Below are 26,192 nucleotides of genomic sequence, written 5' to 3'. Positions count from 1 at the left end.
GAGCATCGGCAGACTTGCGTCTTAAGAGCTGTGCTCCCCAAAAAAGAAATTCTTGGCCTGTTTAAAGGCTTACGACTTTAAGGGGTCCACGTGAAAGGGTCGTGATAAATCGAGCAAGCATGGGAAACGTGACTGGGGGCTACATGAATCAGCTAACAGAACAGAAAGTTTTGCAATGCTTTTTTCATACAATGTCTGGAATTTACAGATAACACAAGTAGTTTAGGTCAGGGGTTGATGTTATTATTATTATTATTTTTAACTCCTAGGGCCAGGTGGTGGTGCCAAGGTTGTCTGGCTATTTATCTGACTTTTGTTTCTTTCTAACTTTTTGCTTTCTCTCTTTTCCTCCTGTCTTATGAACTAGGCAAGGTGGCAGGGAGGAGGGCAGCAGGAGTAGTAGTGGTCTCCTTATCCCTTCCTTTGAGAATTTGCACAAATTAGTGGGAGTTCTCGCTTTTATTTTTACTTTGAGTCTCTTTGGGAGACAGAGTGATAGTGTTTTATGTAATACACTTGCAGTGAGGGTTTTAAATTCTCTTATAGCTGGAAACTATCTTTTAAATAAAGACCTAGGATCAAACCTGTGTTAAACCAGTACAGGCACATGTGCCAACTTTGTCATGTCCTAAGCAGGTTAGTTTTTTTACTGGGTCTTAAAAGCTTTTTTCCTAGCAAGCAACACAGTATTTCTTAATAATAGGAGTTTTTAAGAGCCAGATGCTTGAACTTGGCATCTGCTTGGGGAAAGAGTTAAAGTAATCTTGAGGCATTAAATCTTTTGCTTCTCAAGGCCATTGGTCTCTCATGTTAGCCTTTTTATAAACATAACATGAAGAAACGTCTAGGCTGCTGGCAATGTTTTCAGCCAGCTGAGCAAATAGGTTGTTTGTTTGTTTTGCTAAAGGAGGAGGCTCTTGTAACTTCTGGTTTATGTGTTTAAAGAATGACTTAAAGACTCGGAATTGTTGCTGGGCTGGACGGGTCTGGGTTTCCTGACTAAGTAGTATGTGTACAATGGGGACACCTTATATAGGTGTTTCTTCTAGCATGGTTATGGGGGGTAACAATAACAAAACAATATACAGCATATTTATATCCAGCAAGGACAAAAGAGGTCCTTACCTGGGGAAAAGATTGAATACAGTGACAGAACAATAGGAAAACAGTATTACAGGAAAACTATTAGTCTTAAGATTTTTAACTACGTTTACTTGCTTGACAAGTCCTCAAGCTTCGGCCATGCGTAGACTATTCAGCCGCCAGTGTGTGACTAGAGCCGGGCTTGTTGTTTCTTCAAGCTTCAGCCGTGCGTAGACTGGTCAGCCTCCGGAGTGACCAGAGCAGGGCTGTCGTCCTCAGCAACAGCTTGGTCTCGTCTCAGGATCAGCCGGGTAGGAAGATCTGTGTCCTGCTGGCTGGTCTACTTGTCCTGAGCTGCCAGTGTTAGCTGACTGTGATGGATCTAAGACACAACACCTGCAACTTTTAACAGCAGTGGGAGTGGAAAAGATTACAGTATAAGGCCCATCCTATATGGGTCCTAGAAAAATTAGATTTTACTTTTTAACTTAAACAGAGTCACTAGATTTAAAGGGGTGTCAGGCTTATAGGCATTTTTATGTATTTAATTATAAACACTTTGTATGGCTATTTCTAAAATCTGCATTTGCTTTCTTAAGGTTAATTCCTTTAGTTCTTGGAGGTCACCTTTAATTTGACCTATGATTTGGGGGTGGCCGACCGAACAAAATCTTATAGGGTAAATACCTAGTTTGTTTGGTGAGGGTGCAGCTGACTTGAAGGAGGACCATAGGCAAAAGCCTGATTTTATCTTAAATGAATTTCCTGGCAATATTTTTTCAGTAGCTGCTCGAGTGTCCAGTTCATGCACTCCACTTTTTCTTGAACTTTGCAGCCAATAGGCTGTGTGTAACTTCCATTTTATTTTTAACAGTCTTGTTAAATCCTGCCCTATTTCAGCTACAAATGCTGGCCTATTGTCTGACTTTAAAGTTAGAGGCAGTCTAAACCTGGGGATAATGTCTTTTAACAGTACTTTAGTCACTTCTTGTACTTTTTCTGTCCTGGTGGGGAAAACTTTAACTTACCCTGGAAAGGTGCAAACAAGCACTAGCATGTACCGATAGCCTCCAGCATGAGGCAGTTCTGTAAAGTCTATAAGCAAGTTTTCACAAGGTATGGTTCTTTCTCCTGTTTAAGTTTCTTAGAGGAGGGGTTCTTTTTCTTTCCCTCTTTGTAACTCTATCTAGTGGCTTAGCCATCAGTGAGAAATTGGAATCCAGATATGGCAGAATCCTGCTGCTTTTAACTTCTAATGTGACAATGGGCTCCTGGGAGCCTAATAAGAAGGTGCCTAGTCTGCCCTAGTCTTTACATTCTTTAGCTCCTGCCAGCCTGATCAGATCAGTATTTGGTTCCTCCAAGGTGCGGCAGCCCTTGGCCAATGGCCTCTTTGTCTTGCAGCCTTGGCCATTTCCTTTATTGCCTTCTGAACATTCACCCTTCTAGTGTCCTTTCTTTTTTCATCTCACACATTAATGTCTCTCTAGCCTTGGCCGGCTCTCGAATCCTTGCCTAACTTGACTTCTTCCACGTCTACATCCGTGTCCACGTCCTCTCGCATTGCTAATCTCTCTTTTTATAAGAGCTGTTGCTAACAGATTGGCCTTTTTTCTTAAGTCTTTGTTTTTCTTTTTCCTTCCTGAGTTCTCCTGCTTCTATGGCCAGCTGGCGGGGCCAGGCAGTGGCACAGGCCCTGCCCCCGCGCACTGCTGTCTCTCCCATTTTCTTCTGATTCTCTTTTTTACACTTACTGTGAGTCTTTCTTTTTGTTTTGCTCTTCTCTTGGCACTGGTCTGTAGCCTCCTCTTTTTTTCTAGATAGATCTGAGCTGGGGAGAGGAATTTAACCCTTGGCGTGCCTAGCTGCCGCACTTATTGCTTTTGCTCTTTCCTGTTTTGTGCCTTGGTCACAGTTAACATACGCCTTGGTGGCCACTTTTATAGACTGGGTGATATTCATGCCTGTAGCTTCTGCTTGATGTTACCCTGGGCTTGCTTTACAAACGAAGTATTCACTATATATATATTTATATATATATTTACATATATTTTTTACATATATATTTACATATATATTTTTATACATGTAAATATATAAAAAATATGTAAATATATAGAAATATATATGTAAATATATATATTTACATGTATATATTTCTATATATTTACATATATTTGTGTATATATATATTTATATACATTTTTTCGAATATATATATATGCTGATTTTTTTTTTTTTTTTGAGATGGAGTCTCGCTCTGTTGCCAAGGCTGGAGTGCAGTGGTGTGATCTCGGGTCACTGCAAACTCCGCCTCCCAGGTTCACACCATTCTCCTGCCTCAGCCTCCCGAGTAGCTGGGACTACAGCCACCCGCCACCACGCCCAGCTAATTTTTTTGTGTTTTTTTTTTTTTTAGTAGAGACAGGGTTTCACCATGTTAGCCAGGATGGTCTCGATCTCCTGACCTCTTGATCTGCCCACCTCGGCCTTCCAAAGTGCTGGGATTATAGGCGTGAGCCACCAGCCTCAGGGTTAAATGGGGTGTAAAGCCAGAATGCTTTACAGAGTCTCTTATAAAACTGACTTAGGCTCTTGTCAGCTCCTTGAAGCACTTCTTAAATCTTTTTTATATTAATTGCTTTTTTTCTACTAACTCTTAGCCTCTGCAGAAGTGCCTCTTAGTACTGCTGCAAATGCTGAAGCTGAGTTGCATTCTCTGGGTCTTTTTTCCCCTTTTTCCTAGATCTTAACAGGCCCTTTTTAAAATATAATTCTCCATGCAGTTGGAGGGTTAAACAGGCATACTGAGAGTCAGTGTAAATGTTTAGTCTTACCTTCACTGAGTTTTAAGGCCTGAATTAAAGCAATGAGCTCAGCTTAACGACAGTGTCCAGGGTTATCACTGCATATCCTGCACGTCTCTCTCCTTGTGGGTTGATGAAGCTGCTCCCGTCCACGTATAGCTCCCAGTCTACTGATGCCCAAGGCTGGTCCCGGAGGTCAGGTCTGCTAGAGTAAACTTGAGTCCAACACCTCTACACAGTTATGCTCGACAGGGCTCTAGCTGCTGGGAACAAGGTGGCGGGTTCAGGGTGTTTCCAGTTTAGTAGATCAATGGTTAAAAAGGGCTGATAGATGAAAGTCTGTTGCCCCACCCCCTGGATGTGGGCTTGGTCATTATAATAGACAGGTCCTCGTGTCTCCCTGAGAGGCATTTGCATAGCTCCAGCAAGACCAGATCTGAGAGGGCCCTCTTGACTATCTTGACTTCCTTCCTTGGCCTCTTGAGGCTCTGATTCTCCCCTTCGAGGTAAGACCTGGGGCGTGTTAGCTCCTTAATCTCGTTTCTCAGGGGGCTGTTGGCCTCGGTAAAGGCAGGTAGGCTGGGACATATGGAGAAAGAATTTCTGTTATCTCTGGCGGCTCCTGCAAAACTGGCTTCTCATGGTCTTTCTGGGACTCCCCTTTTCAACTCTGTGTCTGCTGGTGCAGCTGTTCTTACTTTCACTTTTGGCTTTTTTGCAATAAGCTGTTAAACAGGGCTAAATTTATGCCGGTTTTTGTCTATATTATATTTAACCATGAATCAATATAAAGGAATTGATCTAGGTCCACTGGCTGTCCTCCAACCCCTGTCACCACCTTAAATACATGGCCAATTGTTCCCTGTCTGTAGTTCCTTCGGTGGGCCATCCAACACCAAAAGAGGGCAATTCTTTTTTTTTTTTTCTTTTTTTTGAGACGGAGTCTCGCTCTGTTGCCCAGGCTGGAGTGCAGTGGCACAATCTCGACTCACTGCAAGCTCCGCCTGCCGGGTTCATGCAATTCTCCTGCCTCAGCCTCCTGAGTAGCTGGGACTACAGGTGCCCGCCAGCACGCCTGGCTAATTTTTTGTTTTTGTATTTTTAGTAGAGATGGGGTTTCACCATATTAGTCAGGATGGTCTCGATCTCCTGACCTCGTGATCTGCCCGCCTCGGCCTCCCAAAGTGCTGGGATTACAGGCGTGAGCCACCACGCCCAGCAAAAGAGGGCAATTCTAATTCACATAGAGTTCTTAACCTCTGGGGGCTTAACTCTGTAATCCCCTGCAAAACCTTTCTTAAGGTTCTGTAACATGCATTTTAATAGAGTAAGTTTTGATGATTAGATGACTTTCCTTTTATTTTTCTTCTTGAAAATTTTTTTTTAACACAGTTTCTAGTGGAGTGGGCTTACTTTGTGTTTGACCTATTTTTCTCTTGAGACAAAACAACATTCACACTACAAGAAGGAAAGGGTAAAAGGTTACTCACTCGTCTAATTCACACTAAATGAAAATCAAAATTAAAACCAAAGTGTCATTAAAGGCACACCTGTTTGTCAAGGAATTTAAGCCAAGTCAAAATCAGAACCAAAGCCAAAGTCCCAATAAAGGCACACCTGTTTATCAAGTAATTCAAGTCAAGTCAAAAACAAAAACCAAAGTATCAAGCAATTCAAGTCAAGTCAAAAACAAAACCCAAAGTGCCGGTACAGGCACGCCATGGGTGATCAGGCCACGCTTCCACTCAAATGGAGTGTGCAAGTTCCAAAGACCAGTCTTACCAAGTTTCAAATGTCCAGACTTAAAGTGCTAGTTCCTTCCCAGTGTTCAGCCACTGCACTGATCCTCCACGGGGGCTTGCCATGCACCGCTCTGACAAGGCATTCCACGGGGGCAAATGCCTACCCGGGAGCACTCTCAGGATCCACATCGCGCAAGCTGGCTGGAGTCCCCTGCAGGGATGCTCTACAGGGCAGGCATAAGCTGCCTAAGGGGCTGGCTTGAACGTCCTTTAATCACCTCGCTTCCCAGTCAGGGAACCAAGAAATGTAGCAGGACGAGCTGCGGACAAAACTCCTCAGACACCGGATTAAAGAAGAAAGAGGTTTATTCGGCCGGAAGAACTGGCAGACTTGTGGCTTAAGAGCGGAGCCCCCCGAAAAAGAAATTCTTGGCCTGTTTAAAGGCTTACAACTTTAAAGGGTCCATGTGAAAGGGTCGTGATAAATCGAGCAAGCGTGGGAAACGTGACTGGGGGCTACATGCATCAGCTAACAGAACAAAGTTTTGCAATGCTTTTTCATACAATGTCTGGAATTTAAAGATAACACAAGTAGTTTAGGTCAGGGGTTGATGTTATTATTATTATTATTATTATTTTAACTCCTAGGGCCAGGCGGTGGTGCCAAGGTTGTCTGGCTATTTATCTTACTTTTGTTTCTTTCTAACTTTTTGCTTTCTCTCTTTCCTCCTGTCTTATGAACTAGGCAAGGCTGGGGGGAGGAGGGCAGCAGGAGTAGTAGTGGTCTCCTTCCTTACTACATGTCCCCAGGAGGAACAGAGAAGGTTGGATACTGCCAATTTAGCCCAACATCATCAGCAGCTGGTCTGCAGAATCTCTACTAAAATCCAAAAACCTCCAATATTCTTAATTACTTTTGTACATTAATCCCTCCATTGGGATTTTGCCATTCCCTAAAGGATCTCTGTCGGAGTAAGAAAAGTGAAAACTAACTCAAATCATGTGATTTATTAGAGAGAAAAGCACAGACCAAATGTTGGTAGAATTAAGTAAAAGGCAAATGAGACATATCCTCCCAGACACACCGGCTCACCCTAGCCCATTCAGTGTTTGATCACATACAGTAATTGATTTTTATGCTATCTTAGTTTTCAAGGGCTTCCATAACAAATTACCATAAGTTTGGTGGCTTAAAACAACACGCATTTATTCTCTCATAGTTCTAAAGGCTCTGAGAATCCATTCATCTCTCCTAGTTTGTGGTGGTTGCCAGCAATCGTTGGCATTCCTTGACCTGTGCCTCCAGCACTTCAATCTCTGCCTCCGTGGTTACGTGGTGTTCTTGTTTCTCCAAATCTCTTTTCTTCTTCTAATAAGGGCAACATTCATATTGGATTAGGGCCAACCCTAATCCAGTATAATCTCATAGTGATTAACTGCTGAATGAAACAGTCACTGAGATTAGGGAGCGTGTCAGGAGAATGGTGCAGATGGCAGAACTATCTCAGACTGTTTCCCTTTGGGGAAGCAGGCCCCATCCAGAGGCTGCTGGGTCCAGGGAGCAGGGAGAAAGCTGGAGATATCCAGGCTTAGGTCAAGGATCTGACCCACTGCCTGGGGCTGGAAATAGTGTCTACATAGCACTGTCCTGTAGGACTTTCTGTGATAATGGCAATGTTCTGTGTCTGCACTGTCCAATACAGTAGTTACTTTTGGCTACTGACCCGCACTTGAGTGCAGCTAGTGCAACTAGGGAACTGATTTAAATTAGATTTATGGGAAATTGAATGTATTTAACTACTGCACATTTAAGTAGCCACATGAGGCTAGGGGCTACTGTTGAACAATGCAGCACTAGAGACACTCACCTGGGACCCTTAAAGCCCCTCCATTCTGAGTTGTCAGCGTCTAAGTGCTGGAAGCTGGGTGGAACTCGAGAAGCAGCAGTGGAGGCTCCAACCGGAAGTCCCTGGCTGCTCTGAGCGCCCTGACTGGCAGCCCTGTTGTGCTGATCAGAATGATGGCTCCAGCCACTTCACAGCAGCCCCCATTACCTTCCAGGGCCTCAGCCAGAAACTCATCTGATGCCAAGACCTTAACAGCATAGAAACCCGTTAAATTCAATATGTTGGGTTTATAATTTATAAAAAAAGTCAGGCCGGGCGCGGTGGCTCACGCCTGTAATCCCAGCACATTGGGAGGCCGAGGTGGGTGGATCACAAGGTCAGGAGATCGAGACTATCCTGGCTAACACAGTGAAAACCCGTCTCTACTAAAAATACAAAAAATTAGCCGGGCGTGGTGGTGGGCGCCTGTAGTCCCAGCTACTCGGGAGGCTAAGGCAGGAGAATGGCTTGAACCCGGGAGGCAGAGCTTGCAGTGAGCCGAGATGGCACCACTGCACTCCAGTCTGGGCAACAGAGCGAGACTCCATCTCGAAAACAAAAATTCATTGGCTCAAGCTGGTAACATTTGCCATAGGGACAGCCATTTGTATGTGCATCTTGTACAAAACCACATTTATGTTCCACAACTCTTTCCCAACACCGTTTTCAGCTGCCTACCACTTAATGTGATGTGACTAGGGGAAGTGAGGTGGCTGCTGGGTGGTGGTGACGACTGTGGCCGAGCTGTGATGGATCATTCTTGGTGCTGAATCATCAGAACCCATTCTCTTCCCAAGGACCTGGTGACTTCTTCCAGCCATTCTTCTGGGAATTCAGAACCAGCCAGGGAGGTGGTGGTGGGAAAGACAGAAGGGATAAATGGAGACAAATGACCGGAGGGTGGGAGGCAACTTTAGCTTTAACAATGTGTGCACATAACAGCAATGGCCAATGACGGTCAATAGCACCAAGGTCTAAAACTGAGCAGGGAATGGGTGTGCCGAAGGGAGCAGAAGTGGGACAGAAGTCAAGATAAACAAGAGAGGGGGTGGGTGAGGCCCTATGGCAGTGCTCCCGTGGGTCATTGTCCACTGAGTTACTGAGGACACTCACCCCACCCCTACTGTTCACACTAGGGGTCCACGTGCAGCTCCTGGTGGTTTCACCCAGAAATAGCTAACAAATATGTATAAAGCCAAATTCCCTTATTTTTTTCCCCAAATTTGCTCCCTTGGTGCCAGTCCCAGTGGCATCTCCATCCACCCAGGTCCCAACAATACAACAGAGTGTAGCACGACCCCTTCCTCTCTTCCTACCTCCCCACCACCCTGACTCACAGAGAGGCCCGTGTTCCCTGTCAGATGCAGGTCAGCAGTGTCCTCAGGCCCAGGAGGGGAGCACGGTGGATGGAGAGTGCTACAGCATGAGCAGGCAAATGCCAGAAGGTGGCCCCAAGGTGAAGCCATGGCCAAAGCTGAGAACTGCAGTCTTACCTGCAGATGCCAATCTGGGAAACTAAATGGAGAGAGTGAAGTCAGGGGGCCAAAACTTGCTACAGGCCAGCCCTGACAAGCCAGAGGGTAGAGGAAAACAAGTGTGAAAAGAGGAGGGCGAAAAGGGACAGGCAGAGAAGGGAGGGGAGCCGGAGGACCTGGCCAAGGCTGGAAACCTGTGCTTTGTTTTCTCCATGTCATTTTGTGATGATGCCCTAACTTAAATAGAACCAACAATAAAAAGACACTCAGCTCCCTCTCCACCCTCCAGCTCCACCAAGATGGCCTTATCTCAGGCCCTTGTCTCTTACCTGTACTGGCTACCAGATGCCCTGAGCTCTTCTCCTTTAGCCTGCCTTCCAGTGTCTACCTAGAAATGGCTTTCCTCTCCCTCTCACTCCTGCAATGGACCCAAATCATTTCCCGGTGGGAAGATATTTTTATTTTTATTTTTTGAGATGGAGTTTCACTCTTGTCACCCAGGCTGGGGTGCAATGGCGCTACCTTGGCTCACTGCAATCTCTACCTCCTGGGTTCAGGCGATTCTCTTGCCTCAGCCTCCCAAGTAGCTGGGATTACAGGCGCCCGCCACCACGCCCAGCTAATTTTTGTATTTTTAGTAGAGATGGGGTTTCACCATGTTGGCCAGGCTGGTCTCAAACTCCTGACCTCAAGTGATCTGCCCACCTCGGCCTCCCAAAGTGCTAGGATTATAGGTGTGAGCCACCACACCCAGCCAAAAGATGTTTTTCTAATGTCAGTAACACATGGGAACCCAATTGATTAGTAGTTGTAATTTTGGCAGAAATTGTGACCTAAAGGAGGTGTGAGTTCTGCAATAAATGGTTATTTTATTACTCTCAACAGTATCTCCAAACATTTGAAAAACAGTGGTGTGTATTTTTTATTAGACCATGATTGCTTTGTCTTCAGGCAATCCTTGTTGCTCCTGGGGATTCAGGGACCTTTGCAACAACACAATAGACCTCTGGCTGGGAAGGCTAGTCTAGACTAAGGATCACTTCCGACTGCTTAGCAGGGTACCTGCCAGGCCCGAAATGATCTTTCAGTCCCTTCCTTCTGCTTTTGCAATCGGATGCTCCCACTGATACCCATAATTATATGTCTGTTTAAATAAGAGTAATAACTGTGAAGAAAAATGTTGCCATGGAATCAAGGAGAAGGTATTTCAGAGTAGAACAGAAGTAGACAGATTTTCCAAACATGACCTGAGTATCCCCACCCAGATGTCCTACCAACATCTTAAACTTGACACACATTTAAAATTGTACTTATCTTTCTCCTCCCCGTAACTGAGCTGCACTGCCCATCTTTTAGTTCCCTATAAATGCAAACCTTTGGATTTAGTTTTCCTTGTGCTTTTTTCATTTTTTTTTTTTTAACGCAGAGTCTCACTATGTTGCCCAGGCTAGACTCAAACTCCTGGGCTCAAGTGATTCTCCCACCTCAGCCTCACGAGTAGTTGGGACTGCAGATGAGAGAACAATGGCGCACAACGCCTGGCTCTTCCTTGTTCTTTACATGGCAAATTGCTAAGTCTAGTTGATTCTGTTGTAATGCCCAACCTTGTTTTTACTAACCCTGTTTTTAGACTCTCCCTTTTTCTGTAATCACTTAGCCTTGTTGCCACCTGAATTAACTCTCCCTTCGCTAAGAGAGCCAGACAGACTCCATCTTGGCTCTTTCGCTGGCAGCCCCTTCCTCAAGGATTTAACTTGTGCAAGCTGACTCCCAGCACATCCAAGAATGCAATCAACTGATAAGATACTGTGGCGAGCAATATCCGCAATTCCCAGGAATTCGTCTGATTGATAACGCCCAAAGCCCCGCGTCTATCACCTTGTAATAGTCTTAAAGCCCCTGCACCTGGAACTGTTTACTTTCCTGTAACCATTTATCCTTTTAACTTTTTTGCCTACTTTATTTCTATAAAATTGTTTTAACTAGCCTCCCCTCCCCTTTCTAAACCAAAGTATAAAAGAAAATCTAGCCCCTTCTTCGGGGCCGAGAGAACTTTAAGCGTTAGCTGTCTCTTGGCCGCCGGCTAAATAAATGCACTGTTAATTCGTCTCAAAGTGTGGCGTTTTCTCTAACTCGCTCAGGTACAACACTGTCTCTGTAAATTTCATAAGAGGTGTGTGTGTCTTAGTTTGGATCTCCCCAAACAGACCTTGAGACGAGGCTTTGGGTGCAGGTAATTGAAAATGGAGCTGATCTCGGAGTGCACGAGTGAGGAAGTGGAAAGTGTGAGACAAAGAAAAACAAGTAAAGGGTGGGTGATTGAGCTGGTTGCTGCTCTGGTCAACGAGGGCCCACTTCCACTAGGGGCTCTCTGAGAATCTCTGCAGAACCACGGTTCTCAAACTTCAGCAAGCTCTTGGGCATGCCGGGTCTTACTATGTTGCCCAGGCTGGTCTCAAACTCCTGGCCTCAAGCGATCCTCCTGCCTCGGCCTCCGAAAGCGCTGGGATTACAGGCATGAGCCACCATGTAGAGCCTGCTGATGAATTTGAAAATGCCCGGCCCCAGACTGGGGGTCCTGATCCAGTAGCCTTGGAGTGGGCCCCAGGAAGGGCCGCATTGTGAACTGCATCTCAGAACTATGGCGCTCCAAGAGGTCAGCGACTCGCCAGAGTCGGTCAGCCAGGCCTTGCCTAAAGGCAGAGAAGCCAAGAGTGCCCGGCAGCGCCTGCCGAAGCTTCGTGGCTTCCAGCCCGCCCGGGTGGCAGCGGCGTCCGCGTTTCCAGGGCAACGAGGGTGGCGCGGTTGGATGACGTCAGGGCGCCCGCGGCTCCGCCCCGCCCATGGGACGGACGGAGGCCGAGAGGCGTGGCGGGGGAGCAGTGGGGCCAGGCCAGAGACAGCTACGCTGTGCGGGCAGCTAGTCCTAATACTCCGAGTCGGTCGCCGGCCGACAGGCATCACTTGAGCGCCTGCTGGGTGAGTTGGACGGTGCAGAGCAGCGAGGACCGCGGAGCCGGAAGGTGGAGGCTGCGTTAGCCCCAGGGGCGCGGACGCGGCGGGGCGGGAGCGGGGGCGCTGAAAGTGCCAGGCCCGGGGGTGTGGGGGCTGTGCGGATTCGCGGGCGGGGGGGCCAGGGTTACCCAGAGCAGGGGCCAGGAGGGCAGGTGGCCCACGTGCTGGGCGTTCGGAGGACTTTACACATTGAACTAGGCAGCTGTTCACGAAAGGGAAGTGATCGACATCGCAGAGAAGACTGGAGGCAGCTGTTGCCAGAATAGTGATCTTGAAGCCCCACTACCTTGCCAGAAACTGCTCCAAGCGTCTCATGTGAATGACAGCAGCCTAGACGGTAGACCCTGGGCACTAGGCAGGCGTCACTGTATTTGGATGACAGTAGCCTCAGACAGTAGACCCTGGGCACTAGGCAGACATCACCATATTTGGAATGCAGCAGCCTAGACAGTAGACCCTGGGCACTAGCCAGGTGTCGCCGTATTTGGAATGCAGCAGCCCAGACAGTAGACCTTGTCTAGACGCTGGGCCCTAGCAAGGCATTGTTACTGGCCGGTCTTTGCTCCCAGGGTGGTGGCGGGCCGCTCCCAATGGCAGCAAGGCCTTGCTCTCTGACCTGGGGTTCTTGGCCTCATCCATTCCAAGGAATGGAACCTTGGGCCATGCGGTGAGTGTTATAGCTCTATTAGAAGCTGTGGGTCACGGAAGAGAACTGTGGAACCCAGCGACTAGTGTTCACCTACTTGAACCCAGGATGAACCCAGGCACTTAGCTGTGCAGGAACAATGGTGAGTCTCTAGCCCGGGAGCAGAAACCGGTGCCTCGCTGGATCAGAAGCGCAGCGGACACCCTGCTGGATCTGGGGGGGGGGGGGGGGGTGGAAGTCAGCGGGGGGTCTGCGACAGCAGCGATCAGCAGTGGTGGACGGCAAGCAAAAGCTTAGCTCAAACCGGAACAAACATGGACCAGAAGAGTGTGCAGTTGCAAGATTTAATATAGTGAAAACACAGCTCCCATGCAACGGGAGGGGACCCAAAGAGGGTTGCCCGATTCGGCTTGAATGCCTGGGTTTATATCCTGATCATTGTCCCTCCCCCTGTGCTCTCAGGCAACAGATGATCTGATTATTTCTTTACCACCTGTTTTTAGCCTCATTGGTATTTTAGTGAGCTCTCTTTACTACCTGATTGGTCTGGTGTGAGCTGAGTTACAAGCCCCATGTTTAAAGGTGGGTGTGGTCACCTTCCCCAGCTAGGCTTAGGAATTCTTAGTCGGCCTAGGAAGTCCAGCTAGTCCTGTCTCTTAGTCCCCACTCTCAACAGGAAAACCCAAGTGCTGTTGGGGAGGTTGGCCGATGACTGCTCTAACTGCTTCCTGCTGAATTGGGGCGTAGTAGGGGTCACGCAGTTGAGATTTCCTCGGGAGTGGTGCCTTCGATGTCATCAACATCGGAGCATGGGCTAGCAGGCCAGTCCAGGGGTCCAAGGTAGATCTTAGTCATGGACTGCATCTGGGGCTCCATTTGAAGAACATTTGTAGTTTTACAGCTTTGATTCTGGAAGAGACAAACTTAACAAGGAGGTTAAAGATACAGGGATTGAAATGTATGGCCCGAAGTGCAGGGGCATATGGGTGTGGATGGTGAAAGTGGGGTTTCCTTTAGAAAAACTCCTATACAATGGGGCATCAATATTTCTGGGAAGTCGCATTCTCCATAGAAGCTCTTGGTAAGGGGAGCTACTGGTAGTATAGCGGCATGGAGGGGGTGCGGTGACAGTGAAAGGGGGGTAAGACAACAGTAAAGAGAAAAATATGATGGGGGGGGCCATGGAGCTCTACGATTCCAGTTACTTTCCTTGCAGTTGTCGCTTGAAGAGCAGGTGCAGATCCTGTAGAGGTTCACAGGAATAGCTAGCGTTGTCTCCTGAATTTTTGGATTCCTTTGGTGGTATCCAGGGTTTGATGTGTCTAAGACTCCACTCCAGACACTTTAACTGCACTCAGGGTAGATAAAATGACTGGGTAGGGCCCTTCCCAGTATGTATCTAGGGGTGGGGACTTAGAAGGAAGGGACTTGACTAATACCATGTTACCAGGGTGGAATTCCTTTCCCTCCTCTCGGGTACAGGTTCCCTGTAATGTTTTAAGAGCTTGTTGATATTTGGCTAAGGAGGTGATGTCTGCAACTAAATTGGCCGTCTCTCGGTCAAGCACAAGGTCATTGGTTAGGAAGGGCCGTCCATACAGCATTTCGTATGGGCTAAGTCCTGCTTTTTAGGGGGAGTTTTGTATTCTTAATAAGGCTATAGGCAACACAGCAGCCCATGCGAGGTGGGTTTCCTGAGTTAGCTTTTTTAGATGTTGTTTGAGCGTTTCGTTCATTTTCTCGACCTTCCCTGAGGATTGTGGCCTCCAGGCGCAGTGTAAGTGATATTGTATGCCTAACTAACGTCTACGATACTCCCTGGGTTACTGCAGCCTTGAAAGCGGGGCCATTGTCACTCTGTAAGTCTCGGGGAAGTCCGAATCTGGGAATTATTTCATGAATTAGTGCCTTTATTACCTCTTTGGCCTTTTCTGTCCTACAAGGAAAGGCCTCCTCCCAACCAGTGAAAGTATCTATCCAGACTAGTAGATACTGAAATCCCTGAGATTTGGGCATGTGGGTAAAATCTAGTTGCCAGTCTTCTCCTGGGTAATGGCCTGTTCTTTGTTCTCCTGAAGGAGCTTGGCGATAAGGCAGGGGATTATTTCTTTGCCACACTTCATAGGCCATGACTATCTGCTTGATAGTTTTGAAAAGTCCTGATCCAGTTAATAATGATTTGGCTGTCTGATAGGTGCTATCAATGCCTAAGTGAAAGGTCTGATGAAGGGTTTTAAGTAATTTCAATTGGTTAGCTGCAGGCAAAAGTATTTTTCCTTCTTCGGTGGCTAGCCATCCTGAGGGGAAGAAACTATGTCCTTGTGAGGTTCCCCATTCTATTTCTTTTGAGTACTGGGGCTTGGTTTCCTACAGGGGATTACCCCATACTAGGGGTCCTTCTATAAGCATTTCTAATGGAGGGTCCCACCTTGTGGCTCTTTTGGCTTCAGTATCCGCTTCGCGGTTCCCTTCTATTTCCCTTTCCTTTCCTTTCTGATCACCCCGGCAGTGTAAGACTGCCACCTCTTTAGGTTTCTGTACAGCCAATTGTAATCTCCTAATGGCTTCCTGAGGTTTGATAGGTGTTCCCTCGGAAGTTAGGAATTCCCTTTCTCTCCATATTGCTGCGTGGGCATGGAGGACTAGGTAAGCATTCTTAGAGTCTGTGTATATATTTACCCTTTTTCCTTCTCCTAATTTTAGTGCCTGAGTGAGGGCTATTAGTTCTGCCAGCTGAGCGCTAGTTCCTGGAGTGAGGGGATTACTTTCAAGTATTCCATTATCACTGACCACTGCATACCCCGCTTTTCGAAGTCGTTTTTCTACAAAGGAACTTCCGTCAGTATACAAGTTGAGGTCGGGATCAGTCAAGGGAACCTCTAGAAGGTCCCCTCGAGCGGCGTAGGTTTGAGCAATCACCTGTTGACAGTTATGTTCTATCTTTTCTTCATTGTCTGGAAGAAATGTGGCTGGATTAAGAGTTGCACGAGTGCACAGTCGCAGCACTGGCCCTTCAAGTAATAGAGCCTGGTATTTAAGCAAACGGTTGTCTGACAGCCGTAAGTCTCCTTTAGCAGTGAGTATGCCGTCCACATCATGAGACATCCACACAGTAAGATCTCTTCCCTATATCATTTTAACTGCTTCAGATACTAAGACTGCTACTGCTGCCATTACCCATAAACAATGAGGCCAACCCTTTGTCACTACATCAGTTTCCTTACTCAGGTATGCCATGGGTTGCAACCTGGTCCCTCGGACCTGTGTAAGGACTCCTAGAGCTATTCCTGTTTTTTCTGTGACATATAAAGAAAAGTCTTGCCCCTTTGGCAAGCTTAACACTAGGGCTTGGATTAGGGCCTTCTTTAGGGCCTGAAAAGCCACTTCTGCTTCAGGTGTCCGTCTTACTAAATGGGTATTCACTTTCTGAGTTTCCTTAATTAGTGTGTATAATGGCCTGGCTATTTCACTGTACCTGGGAATCCATATTCGGCAGAAGCCTGTTATGCCAAGGAACCCTCTTAATTGCTTTATGGTTTTGGGATAAGGATAAGCCAGTATAGGCTGGATGCATTCCTCACTGAGGGCCCTGGTGCGTTTGGATAATTTTAGCCCTAAGTATTTAACCTGCTGTGAGCAGAGCTGAGCCTTTGGTCTGGAAACCTTGTAGCCACAGGTGGCCATGAAGTTTAAGAGCGCTTGGGTGGCTTGATGGCACAAGGTTTCTGAATGGGTGGCTAAAAGTAAATCATCCGCATACCGAAGGACGAGAGTGCCCAAGTATGAGAACTGGCTCAAGTCTTGGGCTAATGCCTGGCCAAATAGATGGGGGCTGTCCATGAACCCTTGGGGTAAAACAGTCCAGGTGTGTTGAGACATTAGATTCAAAGGATCTTCAAAGGCAAGCAAGAATTGAGAGTCAGGATGTACAGGGATGCAGTAAAAGGCATCCTTAAGGTCCAGGACTGTAAACCACTCTGCTTCCTCTGGTATTTGGGAAAGCAGAGTGAGTATAAGGTTAGGTACAGCTGGGTATAGAGGAACAACAGCCTCATTGATAATCCTGAGATCTTGCACTAACCTCCACTGTCCACTGGGTTTCTGTACTCCTAAAATTGGAGTATTGCAGGGGCTATTGCATGGTTTTACTAGGCCTTGGGCTTTTAGGTCCTTAACAATCTTTTGGAGTCCTTGTTGGGCCTCGGGTCTAAGAGGGTACTGCCTTTGGTGGGGAAAGGAGGCGGAATCCTTTAGTTTAACTTGAACGGGACGGGCATTCTTCGCTCATCCATATTGTCCTTCTGTTGCCCAGACTTCAGGATTAATTCCTTCCTCAAGTAGGGGACAGCAAAAGGTGTTCCTTCTCCCATGTTCAGGTGTATAATGGCCCCTGCTTTTGCTAGAATGTATCTCCCTAACAAGGGTGTGGGGGTTTCAGGCATAATTAGAAAGGCATGTGAAAAGAATGAAGTTCCCCAGTCACAACTTAGTGGCTGGGAGAAGTATCTAGTGACTGCCTATCCTAGGACCCCTCGGGTAGTGACAGATCTGGAGGACAGTTGTCCAGGACCAGAGATTAAGACTGAGAAGGCCACGCCAGTGTTCAGGAGACAGTTAACCTTCTGGCCCCCAATGGTCAAGCATACCTGGCGCATGGGCTGGCGCTTGCCCCGGGCACCCTCAGTCCTGCTGCTGGCTCATCTGGTTAGTGGCTTCTGACTGAAAGGACCTTCCTTTCAGTCCCTTCCTTCCACTCCCCTGGGGCAGTGGGCCTTCCAGTGATTCCCTTGACATGAGGGGCATGGACGAGGGGGCAGCTTATTTCTATTCAGACAATCTTTTTTAAAGTGTCCTTGTAGACCACACTGGAAGCAAGCCCTATCAGGCATTTGATTTGCCCAGTGTTTCCCTTTTCCAGAGCCTCCAAAGTAAGATGCTCTCCTCCCCCAATTTCTACCCAGCTTACCTCCGCTGCTGCAATACAATCTCCAAGCCTTGGCTCCTTGGCCAGGGCCTTAGAACTGATGACCCAGTACTTTAACAACTGGAGCTATGCCTACAACAACACAATAGATCAGGATGAAAGCGAATTGAGTAAATTAAAGGCAGGCGCATATTCCTATAGTGGCAAATGGGGGCAAGAAGTGAACTTCTGCTTGCCTGAGGGCCCGTTTGTCCTGTTCTGCCTGCTCCTCCTGATCTCTATTGTGGAAAAAAACCGAGGTTGCCAAGTTCAATAGAGTTTCTGTGTTTTGCTCTGGGCCTAAGGTGGACTTTTGAAGTTTTTTTCCTAATGTCTGCATTACACTGTTTAACTGACAACAAAGTGGTATTGGAGTGTTATAGGGTCATAGAGAAGACCTTCAATTATCAATTATAGGTTTTAAATTTACCCTGGCTTTTAAAGGAATAGGGTACACTGTTTTTTTTCTTAACTACTTATATATCTCTCTCTTTGTTTCTTTCTTTGACTTTCTGTCTCTCTCTTTCTCTTTGACTTTCTGCCTTTCTTCCCCCCTCTCTCTTTCTCTCTCTCTCTTCTCTCTCTCTTTCCTTTCTCTCTCTGTTTCTCTTTCCCTCTCATTCTCTCTCTTGGTAGATGGATTTTGGGAACACAGCAGAAGAATGTTCGCTCGTTGCCCCCATTTGCCTTTATAGGAATATGCGCCTCCCTTTAATTTACTCAATTCGCTTTCATCCTGATCTATTGTGTTGTCGTAGACACAGTTCCAGTTGTTAAAGTACTGGGTCATCACTTCTAAGGCCCTGGCCAAGGAGTTAAGGCTTAGAGATTGTATTGCAGTGGGGGAGGTAAGCTGGGTAGAAATTGGGGGAGGAGAGCATCTTACACAATGGGAGAGCAATCCTCCTAGCCATTTACAAACTTGGGGCCCTGGCAAGGGTGGTAGGTCCCACATAACTTCCCATGTCGAGAGCTGTATATCTAAATTGGGAGGGACACCAGGGACAAGACTCCCTGGGTTCATACCCTAGGTGCTTAAGGACACAGCGTAGAGCTTCCTTAGATCCCTTTGGAGATACAACTTGCTCTAATACTTGGGAGAGGAAGTGAGTCTGAAGCATTAGTACCTAGGAGGCAGGGATCAGAGGAAGTAGATTCAGAGGTAAGGAGAATTTTGGGGCTACACTTTCAAGAAAGTCATGGTTAGGACCCAGGAGGTATGGGCCAGAAGGAGAGATAGGGGTGCACGCATGGGCAACTGTTGAATAGAGACTTCTGGCTGCACCATGATCTCGACCGGCCAATGCCAGGAATTTGGGACGACAGCTTTCTGCCTCTAGTCGGTCCTCAGCTTCCCCAAGAAAACTGTAAAAGTGGAGGCTGGTTCCAGGCAGACCAATGCTCCCAACCCAAAAGGGTTGGGGGTTGTTAGAAAGTCTTTTCCCAGAAAGCCTCACACCTGAGTCTTAAGTCCGGTGGCCGCGCTAATCATTTTTAACCAGCCAACAGGTGCCCAGTATTTTCCTCCAATTCTAAGGAAGGATAGGACAGAATAGCAAGTGAAAGTGGTTCAATATTACTCACCGCTTTGGAGAATCCCCATACGAGCCCAGCAAATGTTACCGATGAGTCTTTGCTCCCAGAGCTCCCAAGATGGTGGTGGGCCGCTTCCAAAATGGCAGCAAGCCTCTTGCTCTCTGACCTGGGGTTCTTGGCCTCATGGATTCCAAGGAATGGAACCTTGGGCCATGTGGTGAGTGTTATAGCTCTATTAGAAGCCGTGGGTCACGGAAGAGAACTGTGGAACCCAGGGACTAGTGTTCAGCTCAATTAGGACGAACCCAGGCACTTAGCCACGCAGGAACAATGGTGAGCCTCTAGCCCGATTGGGAGCAGCAATGGGTGCCTCACTGGATCAGAAGCTCAGTGGACACCCTGCTGGATCCGGAGGGGTGGAAGTCAGTGGTGGGTCTGCGATGGCGATGATCAGCAGTGGTGGACAGCAAGTGATAGCTCAGCTGGAGCTGGAACAAACATGGACCAGAAGAGTGTGCAGTTGCAAGATTTAATAGAGTGAAAACAGAGCTCCCATTCAACGAGGGGGTACCCAAAGGGAGTTGCCTGATCTGGCTCAAATGCCTGGGTTTATATCCTGATCATTGTCCCTCCCCCTGTGCTCTCAAGGGATAGGTGATTTAATTATTTCTTTACCTCCTGTTTTTAGCCTAATTGGTATTTTAGTGAGCTCTCTTTACTACCTGATTGGTCTGGTGTGAGCTGAGTTACAAGCCCCATGTTTAAAGGTGGGTGTGGTCACCTTCCCCAGCTAGGCTTAGGAATTCTTAGTCAGCCTTGGAAATCCAGCTAGTCCTGTCTCTCAGCACCACTGTATTATCACCCCCAAGGTGCACAGATCTTAGGAAGGTCGCCCAGCTAGGAAGCTGTAACATTGAGATTTGAACCCAGACAGTCTGGCTTCACAATCCTTATCTCTAACAGTTGTACCATAATGCAGTAAGGTTGGTGACTTCAAGTGGCATGGGCCCATAGGTACTTGTTAGGATCTGGGGATTTGGAGCCAGCTGTGCTTGATAATAGTTGTATGACCATGGTCAATGTTTCTAAGAAGCTCCAGTTTCCTCACCTGGAAAAGGAGACTACTGATAGTACTTGGGCTTGGTGGGCACAGTTGAGGTCTGTGTAGCTGCTTAACACAGTCACCTGCACACAGCACCAGCTCAGTAACTGGAGGTTGTTACGAGGGTTTTATCGGGCTGGAGAGAAATGAGAAGATTCCGTAAGGTGTTAGAGATGCACTGTGGACTTGGTAATGTACTGAGGTTATGGCGCATGGAGAGGGGAATTCCAACATGACACTGGGGTTTGTAATTCAAGTAATCCTTAGGTGACTGGCAGTGTGGAACTGGGGTGCAGGAGGCGAAGCTGGGTCAGGGCTGAGAGGCTGAATTCAGTGTTGAACACTCAGTATGGGCATCTCCAGAACATGAGAGGTGGGGAATTGCCGTTGACTGCCAAATGAGCTCACGAGTCTGGAGGTGTGAATCGGGGAGCCTTGCACACATTGAGGACGTGATGTTTTCGGTTCTCTTGCGTACATACCTCAGAGTGGAATTGCTGAGTCATGTGGTCACTCCATGTTTAATCACTTGTGGAACTGCCACACTGTTCTCCAGAATGGCTGGGTCACTTTACATTTTCACTGGAAGGGCATGAGAGTCTGATTTCTCCACATCCTCTCAATACTTGTGATTATTTTTCTGTTTCTTTTTTCTTTTTTTTTTTTTTTTTTTGAGACAGAGTTTCACTCTGTCACCCAGGCTGGAGTGCAGTGGCGCAATCTAGGCTACTGCAATCTCTGCCTCCCGGGTTTAAGTAATTCTCTGCCTCAGCCTCCCAAGTAGCTGGGACTATAGGCACCTGCCACCATGCCCGGCTAATTTTTTTGTATTTTTAGTAGAGATGAGGTTTCACCATGTTGGCCAGGCTGGTCTTGAATTCCTGACCTCATGATCCACCCATCTGGGCCTCCCAAAGTGCTGGGATTACAGGCATGAGCCACTGCGCCTGGCCTATTTATCTGGTTCTTTAAGAGATAAGGTCTTGCTGTATCACCCAGGCTGGTCTCAAACTCCTGGGCTCAAGCTGTCCTCCTGCCTTAGCCTCCCCAGAGTAGCTGGGACCACAGGCACGTGCCACTATAGCCGGCATTTAGTATCTTTTTGCTCATTGCCATCCTAGTGGATGTGAAGTGGTCTCTCATTGGGTTTTTGGTTTGCATTTTCCTGGTGGCTAATGATGTTGACCATATTTTTCTGTGTTTTTGTTGTTGTTGTTTGTTTGTTTTGTTTTCTTTGAGACGGAGTTTCATTCTTGTTGCCCAGGCTAGAGTGCAATGGCACAATCTCAGCTCACTGCAGCCTCTGCCTCCTGGTTCAACCGATTCTCCTGCCTCAGCCTCCTGAGCATCTGGGATTACAGGCATGCGCCACCATGCCCAGCTAATTTTTGTATTTTCAGTAGCGATGGGGTTTCACCGTGTTGGCCAGGCTGTCTCAAACTCCTGACCTCAGGTGATCCGCCCGTCTCGGCCTCCCAAAGGGATTACAGGTGTGAGCGTGCCTGGCCTTTCCTGTATTTTTTGGCCATTTGTCTGTCTTTGGAGAAATGTCTATTTGAACCCTTTGCCCATTTTTTAATTGTTTTTTTGTCATTTTATTATTGAGTCTTAAGAATTTTTTTTTTTTTTTTTTTTTGAGATGGAGTCTCGCTCTGTCACCCAGGCTGGAATGCAGTGGTGCAAACTTGGTTCACTGCAACTTCTGTCTCCCAGGTTCAAGCGATTCTCCTGCCTCAGCCTCCTGAGTAGCTGGGATTACAGCCATGTGCCACCATGCCTGGCACATATAATCTTTTTTATATGTTGCTGGATTCAGTTTATAAAATTTCATTCAGGATTTTTGCATCTGTATTACAAGAGATGTTTATCTCTAGTTCTCTTGTGATGTCTTTGTCTGGTTTTGGTGTCAAAGTAATACTGGCCTCATAGAATGAGTTGGGAAGTATTATCTTCTCTTCTGTTTTTGGGAAGAGCTTGAATAATTGATCTTCTTTAAATGTTTGGCAGAATTCACAATGGAACCCCTGGTTTTTCTTCATGGACAGTTTATTGATCGCTAATTCAATCTCTTCAGTCATTATAGATCTGTTCAGATTTTCAGTTTTTCATAAGGCAGTTTTGTTAGCTGTGTCTTCCCAGGAATATGACCACTTCATGTCATTTGTTGGCATACCATGGTTCACAATATTCCCTTACAATCCTTTTTATTTCTTTAGGGTCAGTGGTGATGTCCCATCTTTGATTCCTGATGAGGAATTTGTGTTTTCTCCTTTTTATTTGGCCAGTCTAGCTGAAAGTTTGCCAATTGTGTCAGTCTTTGCAAGGAACCAACTTGATCGTTTATTGATTTTTCTCTATTTTTCTGTTCTCTGTTTCATTCACAGTTGCTCTATCTTTTATTATTTTCTTCCTTCTGCTTTAAGAAGGAAGGAAATAATTTAAGTTTACTTTGTGTTTCTTTTCCAGTGTCTTAAGGTGGTACTTGAAAGGCATGACTCTGAGGTTAGACATTGCTGGGCTTGGAGTCCTTCTCCCCACTTCTCAGCGGAGGGGGTTTGGGAAACACAGCCTCTCTGAGCTTCCGTTTCTCCATCTTTCAGGGGGGGCAGTAGTACTTGGCTCACAGCTGTTGGAGGGCGACATAAGATAAGACTATAGAAGGCAGGATTCCTGCCGCCGCCCACCAGCAGGTGCTCAGACCTGCGGCTCCCACCTCCCTGCACAGAGGGGAGTCAGCATCCTGAGCGGCCAGACTCAGGCTCCAGCACCGCAGGCTGTTTCAGCTCAAAGGACTCAAAAGTTCCTCTTTCCTCTAGGCCTTAAAGAGTGAAGGTGGGCGGCCCACGCCCAGGACTCAGACAGACTTGGGTTCACCAGCCATTCCCTTCAATGCCTTCATCAGCCAAGCCACTAGGAAAAGGACCCAGTCTATCCAGAAAATTCCAGAATGGTTATTTGGTCAAGAGAGCTGAGTTCTGGGAGGCCTGCTGTGTTAGCGGGAAGCCAGGTGTCTATATGTCGAGGAGAAGCCAGTGCAGAAGCCTGTGATCAGATGTTCTGTGCTGGAGGCCCTGTGTCCAGGTGGACCGGCAGTGGGTGGAGACGTGAGGTACCATTGTGTGTGGCCAGAGTGGACTGGCTGGCACTGGCTGGATTCCAGAGTGAATGCTTCCTGACCCTGGGTTTAGTGAGCCTTGGGGATGAGTCTGGATGTCCAGGGTGCTCCCAAGAGGGCAGGGTACTCTCAGGCAAGGCTGTGTGACAGAAAACAAGACCTCTGACGATCCCTCTGCCCTGTGTGCCTGGTGACCCCCAGGCTGTGCCTGGCTCTCTTCTGTGTCCTTGGCATCTGTGTTCAGGAGTGGACGAGGGAATTCTTCTCGCCTTTTCTTCTGGGAAAATGATGCTAGCCATTCACAGAGTGATTCTCTTTTGCCATCCTTTTGGATTTCAAGTTTACTTTTCTCTGATTTGTAAGGTGTTGCGGGCTCTCCTGTTGGTGGGGGTAGTTTGAACCCATAGATGGGAGAGCATGGATTCAGGTTGCATGTTTTGTGCAGGCTCTTATCACGCGATGGCATCCACTGTGGAAGGAGGCGACACAGCTCTGCTCCCAGAATTCCCCAGGGGGCCCCTCGATGCCTACCGAGCAAGAGCGTCCTTCAGCTGGAAGGAGCTGGCGCTGTTCACGGAAGGGGAGGACATGCTCCGCTTTAAGGTGAGGTGTGCGGTTGCGCGGTTGCGCGGTTGCGCGCAGCTTGTCTTTTTTCCCAGTGGGGTCTTAGTTCGTTAGCAGAATGGGATTTCTGGCTCTCACAGCTCCTCCTCTGCCGGGCGAGGCTCATCCCAGGCAGCGCGGCCTCTCTCCTCTCTGCACCCCAGGACAGGCCTCAGGGAATTGATGAGGAGTCTGGAGATGAACACGGATTGTTGATGTTTCTTAAGCCTCCAGTCCTCTAGTCCATTGGGAATGATAGTCATATCTCTGTCTGGGTGTCTCCGGGTCAGACTGTGTCCCATGAAGCCTGTGGCCTGGAGGTAAACTATATAAGGGCACATGGAGAGTCCATCTTTTACTCCAAATAAGCCTTCCCCATCTCCTGCGTTTCCAGAAAACCATCTTCTCAGCTCTTGAGAACGACCCTCTTTTCGCTCGTTCCCCTGGAGCTGATCTGTCCTTGGAGAAGTATCGCGAGCTGAACTTCCTTCGATGCAAGCGGATCTTCGAGTATGACTTCCTCAGTGTCGAAGACATGTTCAAGAGCCCTCTGAAGGTCCCCGCCTTGATTCAGTGCCTGGGGATGTATGACTCTTCTCTGGCTGCCAAGTACCTCCTCCATAGCTTGGTGAGCATGCGGCCCAGGGGAGAGGGAAACGGCTTTCATGATGCGCTGAGCCTTGAGGGATGCCTGTCCCAGGGCCAACCAAGAGGCAGAGAAACACCAGTTTGTCCAGCTATATTTGCAAATTTTAAAAATTATCTTTTTTTTAATGTTTTTTAAAAAATTTCAGTCCCCCTTTTCATTTTTTTATTTTCAAGCCCATCCACCATCATGTAATTGTAAATTTACACACATAAGTCCTTGAATAAAATACAATGTGGTGAAGCTTCAAGTCCCATCAGAAGAGGAGCTGTTGGGACTTTTTTTTTTTTTTTTTTTTACCTCATACAAAAAAAGAGACAAATGATTAAAAAAAAATAAAAAAATTTAAAAAGTAGGCCAAAGGGAGAAACCTGTGTTTTTCCTTCCTTTGTAACATACCAGCAGAGCTGAGCTTGGGCAAAATGGCTTTGCCCTTAGCCTTGCCTGCATTGTTTGATGGGCTGGTGGGCTCTGCTCTCCTTACAGCTCTCCCTGCTGTCCTCAGACCCCCAGGACTCCTTGCAGGCATCTTAATTCCCAGGTGATTTCTGTGTGCCTTATACAAGGTGCTTGGCACAGAGATGTAGGTCTTACCACTCACATGAACTCAGGGACCCGGGGCAGCTGTGTGTCAGGAGACCCTGGCCTTGGGCATCCAGGCTGCTGGCTAACCTCTCAGCACTTGTTCTCCACCTTGGGGAAAGTGCAGTGTGGCAGGGAACCAGTGTGGGCATGGTGTTGAGTGCCGTTGTCTGTTGTGATGTTCCGGAAGAGCAGTACTCTTCTTACCTGCCCCCTGTTGATAGGACGATGCTATACTTTCAGGTTTTTGGATCAGCAGTTTACAGTTCTGGTTCTGAAAGACATCTCACATATATTCAAAAGATCTTCAGGATGGAGGTAAGTTCTGGTTCATGGTGAATTGTGAGCCTGGTTCTCTTGCTTGATCTCTGTAGAGATTTGTGAAAAGAGAAGATTGTAGAAGGGGGTGCCCAGGGGGCTTATGCTCTTCTTGTTTCCTAGTGTTCTCAGGCTTCTCACCAAATAGCTAGCACTGTTCTTTAGCAAACACAGGCACATTGACTTCCTAGCACCAGGTGAATTGTCACTGAGGCCTTCCACTGTCTTTTCCTGACGAGCAGTTCCTGCCACCTTGCTGACGTGGAGCAGCTGCGGTCAGCTTGGTGCAGGCTGCTGTGGTTGCCAGCTGAGTGTGGCAGCATGACTCAGTCAAGTCACTAGTTGGGTAGATGGAAATTTGGGGCTTTGATATGTGGTTTCATCTTTAAAGGAAAGATGGCAGTGAGGTCCTTCTGGGAATGTGCACAAAGAACTTTTCTTGCTTTCCATCATTTTGTGCTTTGACGTTTAGATTTTTGGATGTTTTGCTCTGACCGAATTAAGCCACGGCAGTAATACCAAGGCCATTCGCACGACTGCCCACTACGATCCTGCCACTGAGGTAGGTATTACCTTCCCCCGGATCCCTGGGTTTGGAGCATATGAGACGTCATGAGTGCAAATGCCGTTGCCAAGAATAAGAAAAAAAAAACATTAAAGCAAGAGGCCTGTC

General features: G+C 47.3%; 1 protein-coding gene and 1 long non-coding RNA gene across 13 annotated transcripts in view; one reads left to right on the top strand and one right to left on the bottom strand.

The window, feature by feature from the left end:
- Positions 1-1,197: 1,197 nt before the first annotated feature.
- LOC134809861 (uncharacterized) lies at positions 1,198-4,206 on the bottom strand. The gene is made up of 2 exons (XR_010156455.1): positions 3,921-4,206; positions 1,198-1,465 (listed from the first exon to the last, which is right to left on the bottom strand). It is a non-coding gene; the product is annotated as an uncharacterized LOC134809861 (long non-coding RNA).
- Positions 4,206-26,192, top strand: part of ACOX3 (acyl-CoA oxidase 3, pristanoyl) — a 69,147-nt gene continuing 47,160 nt past the window's right edge. For 7 of the 12 annotated variants that reach the window (XR_008547428.2, XM_063809382.1, XM_024356021.3 and 4 more), the window contains exons 1-5: positions 11,833-11,972; positions 23,816-23,973; positions 24,368-24,601; positions 25,445-25,519; positions 25,992-26,081. Coding sequence is in view for 11 of the 12 variants with exons in the window: in XM_063809382.1 (XP_063665452.1) it covers positions 23,830-23,973; positions 24,368-24,601; positions 25,445-25,519; positions 25,992-26,081 (543 nt within the window). In the remaining variant the exon portion in view is untranslated. Of the gene's footprint in view, positions 4,397-11,832; positions 12,017-12,398; positions 12,797-23,815; positions 23,974-24,367; positions 24,602-25,444; positions 25,520-25,991; positions 26,082-26,192 lie in introns of those variants that run through there. The other 5 variants (XM_063809380.1, XM_024356019.3, XM_054682764.2 and 2 more) reach the window with 3 other exon arrangements.

The sequence above is a fragment of the Pan troglodytes genome, chromosome 3 (genome assembly GCF_028858775.2).
Source record: "Pan troglodytes isolate AG18354 chromosome 3, NHGRI_mPanTro3-v2.0_pri, whole genome shotgun sequence".
Taxonomy (NCBI): Eukaryota; Metazoa; Chordata; class Mammalia; order Primates; family Hominidae; genus Pan; species Pan troglodytes.
This window is presented reverse-complemented; position numbering and strand designations above follow the sequence as displayed.